This window comes from Rhinolophus ferrumequinum, chromosome 11, assembly GCF_004115265.2.
Source record: "Rhinolophus ferrumequinum isolate MPI-CBG mRhiFer1 chromosome 11, mRhiFer1_v1.p, whole genome shotgun sequence".
Classification (NCBI taxonomy): Eukaryota; Metazoa; Chordata; class Mammalia; order Chiroptera; family Rhinolophidae; genus Rhinolophus; species Rhinolophus ferrumequinum.
The window spans coordinates 39954534-39956150 of NC_046294.1; the positions used below are offsets into that span (position 1 = coordinate 39954534).

At 39.9% G+C, this 1617-nt stretch overlaps 1 protein-coding gene across 1 annotated transcript; it reads right to left on the bottom strand.

Moving 5' to 3' along the window:
• Positions 1 to 462: 462 nt before the first annotated feature.
• Positions 463 to 1357, bottom strand: LOC117030585 (H/ACA ribonucleoprotein complex subunit 1-like). The gene has a single exon (XM_033120728.1). The coding sequence runs from the start codon at positions 1340 to 1342 to the stop codon at positions 764 to 766; it is 579 nt and encodes a 192-aa protein (XP_032976619.1). The 5' UTR covers positions 1343 to 1357; the 3' UTR covers positions 463 to 763.
• Between the last annotated feature and the right edge of the window lie 260 nt (positions 1358 to 1617).

The window sequence follows — 1617 nt, forward strand, 5'->3', positions numbered from 1 at the left end:
GCAAATCTATCATTTAGGATTGAAGGACAGATAAAGAGCTTCCCAGATAAAAAAAAGCTAAAGGAATTTATCACCACCAAACTAATATTATAAGGAATATTAGGGAGACTTCTTTAAGATGAAAAAAATATATGACTTATAAAATGGCAATAACTACATACCTGTCAACAATTACTTTCAGTGGAAATGGATTAAATGCTCCAATCAAAAGAATGGATAAGAAATGCTCCAATTAAAAGAATGGATAAGAAAACAAGACCCCTACATATGCTGCCTACAAGAGACTCACTTCAGATCAAAAGACACACACAGACTGAAAGTAAAGTAATGGAAAAAGATATTTCATGAAAATGGAAACAAACAAACAAACAAAAAGCTGGGGTAGCAGTACTTATACCAGACAAAATATACTTTAAAGCAAAGATTATAACTGGAGACAGAAGGACCTAGTAATCCCACGTCTTTTTTTTTTTTAAAGGAATAAAACACTTTATTTTAAAAATTCATATATGCTGCAAATGAAAACTGTCCATTTATTAAGCAATCACAGTTTCAAGAATTATATAAAACATGAGAACACTTGTTAATACACTTTTAGAGCAAAACTGCCTATTCTGTTGCACTGTCTGTATGATGTTGACATGTAAGTGCCACTGCCATAGTTCTTCAAGACTTGCTCAAGAAACAAGTTTCTGATCCATAGAAGTAGATCACGCAGGTTAACGCAGAAATCAGCTGGAGAAGTTTCTGTCAACTGTTACACTTAATGTCCTCTCCCTCTGAAACCACCGCCGCCTCCTCTCCCTCCTCTGAAGCCCCCACCTCTACCTCCTTCTCCTCTTGCACCTCTAAAACCACCGCCTCTACCACCTCTGCCAACTCCTCCTCTGCCTCCTCCTCGACCGCCCCTGCCACCGCCTCTTGGAGGTCCCTTCTCACCTGGAGGTCGAGGTAAAAACCTCTGCAGTGGCAGCAGCTTGTATGGGTCTATATAAAACTTCTGCAGTTTTTTAAAGGAAGATGCCTTCATGTTTTCTGACAATTTAACTGAAAAATAAAAATCTCTAAGTTGTCCAAATATTTCATCCACTTTTCCAATTTGTTCTTTGTTTTCTAAATAAACTGGAGCATTGAAATAAGGCACCTTATTTTCATCTGTGGTACATTTACAAACTATGTCATCTTCACAGGGATGCAGGAACTCTCCTAATACGCCGCCGCCTCGGAAATTACCGCCGCCTCCACCTCGGAAGTGATTGTTGTTGCTGCTGCCGCCGCGATTAAAGCCGCCACCTCCACCACCTCTATGAAAGCCTCCACGACCTCTGCCTCGAAAAGACATGCTCGCTCCTACCGGCGCCACAGGCAGAAGGACCTAGTAATCCCACTTCTGGGGATTTATCCAAACAAACCCAAAATGCTAATTCAAGGGGACGTGCTCATCCATATGTTCATTGCATCATTATTTACATAAGCCAAGATATGAAGCCAACCTGCGTGTCCCTGAATGGATGAATGGATAAAGAAGAGGTGGTACATATATACAATGGAATATTACTCAGCCATAAAACAAAAACAAAAACAAAACAAAAAAACACCTTGCCATCTGCAACAACA

What these genes read in the sequence shown, in the direction of transcription:
- LOC117030585 (XM_033120728.1), bottom strand. Translation starts at nt 1,342, where the DNA reads ATGTCTTTTCGAGGCAGAGGTCGTGGAGGCTTTCATAGAGGTGGTGGA.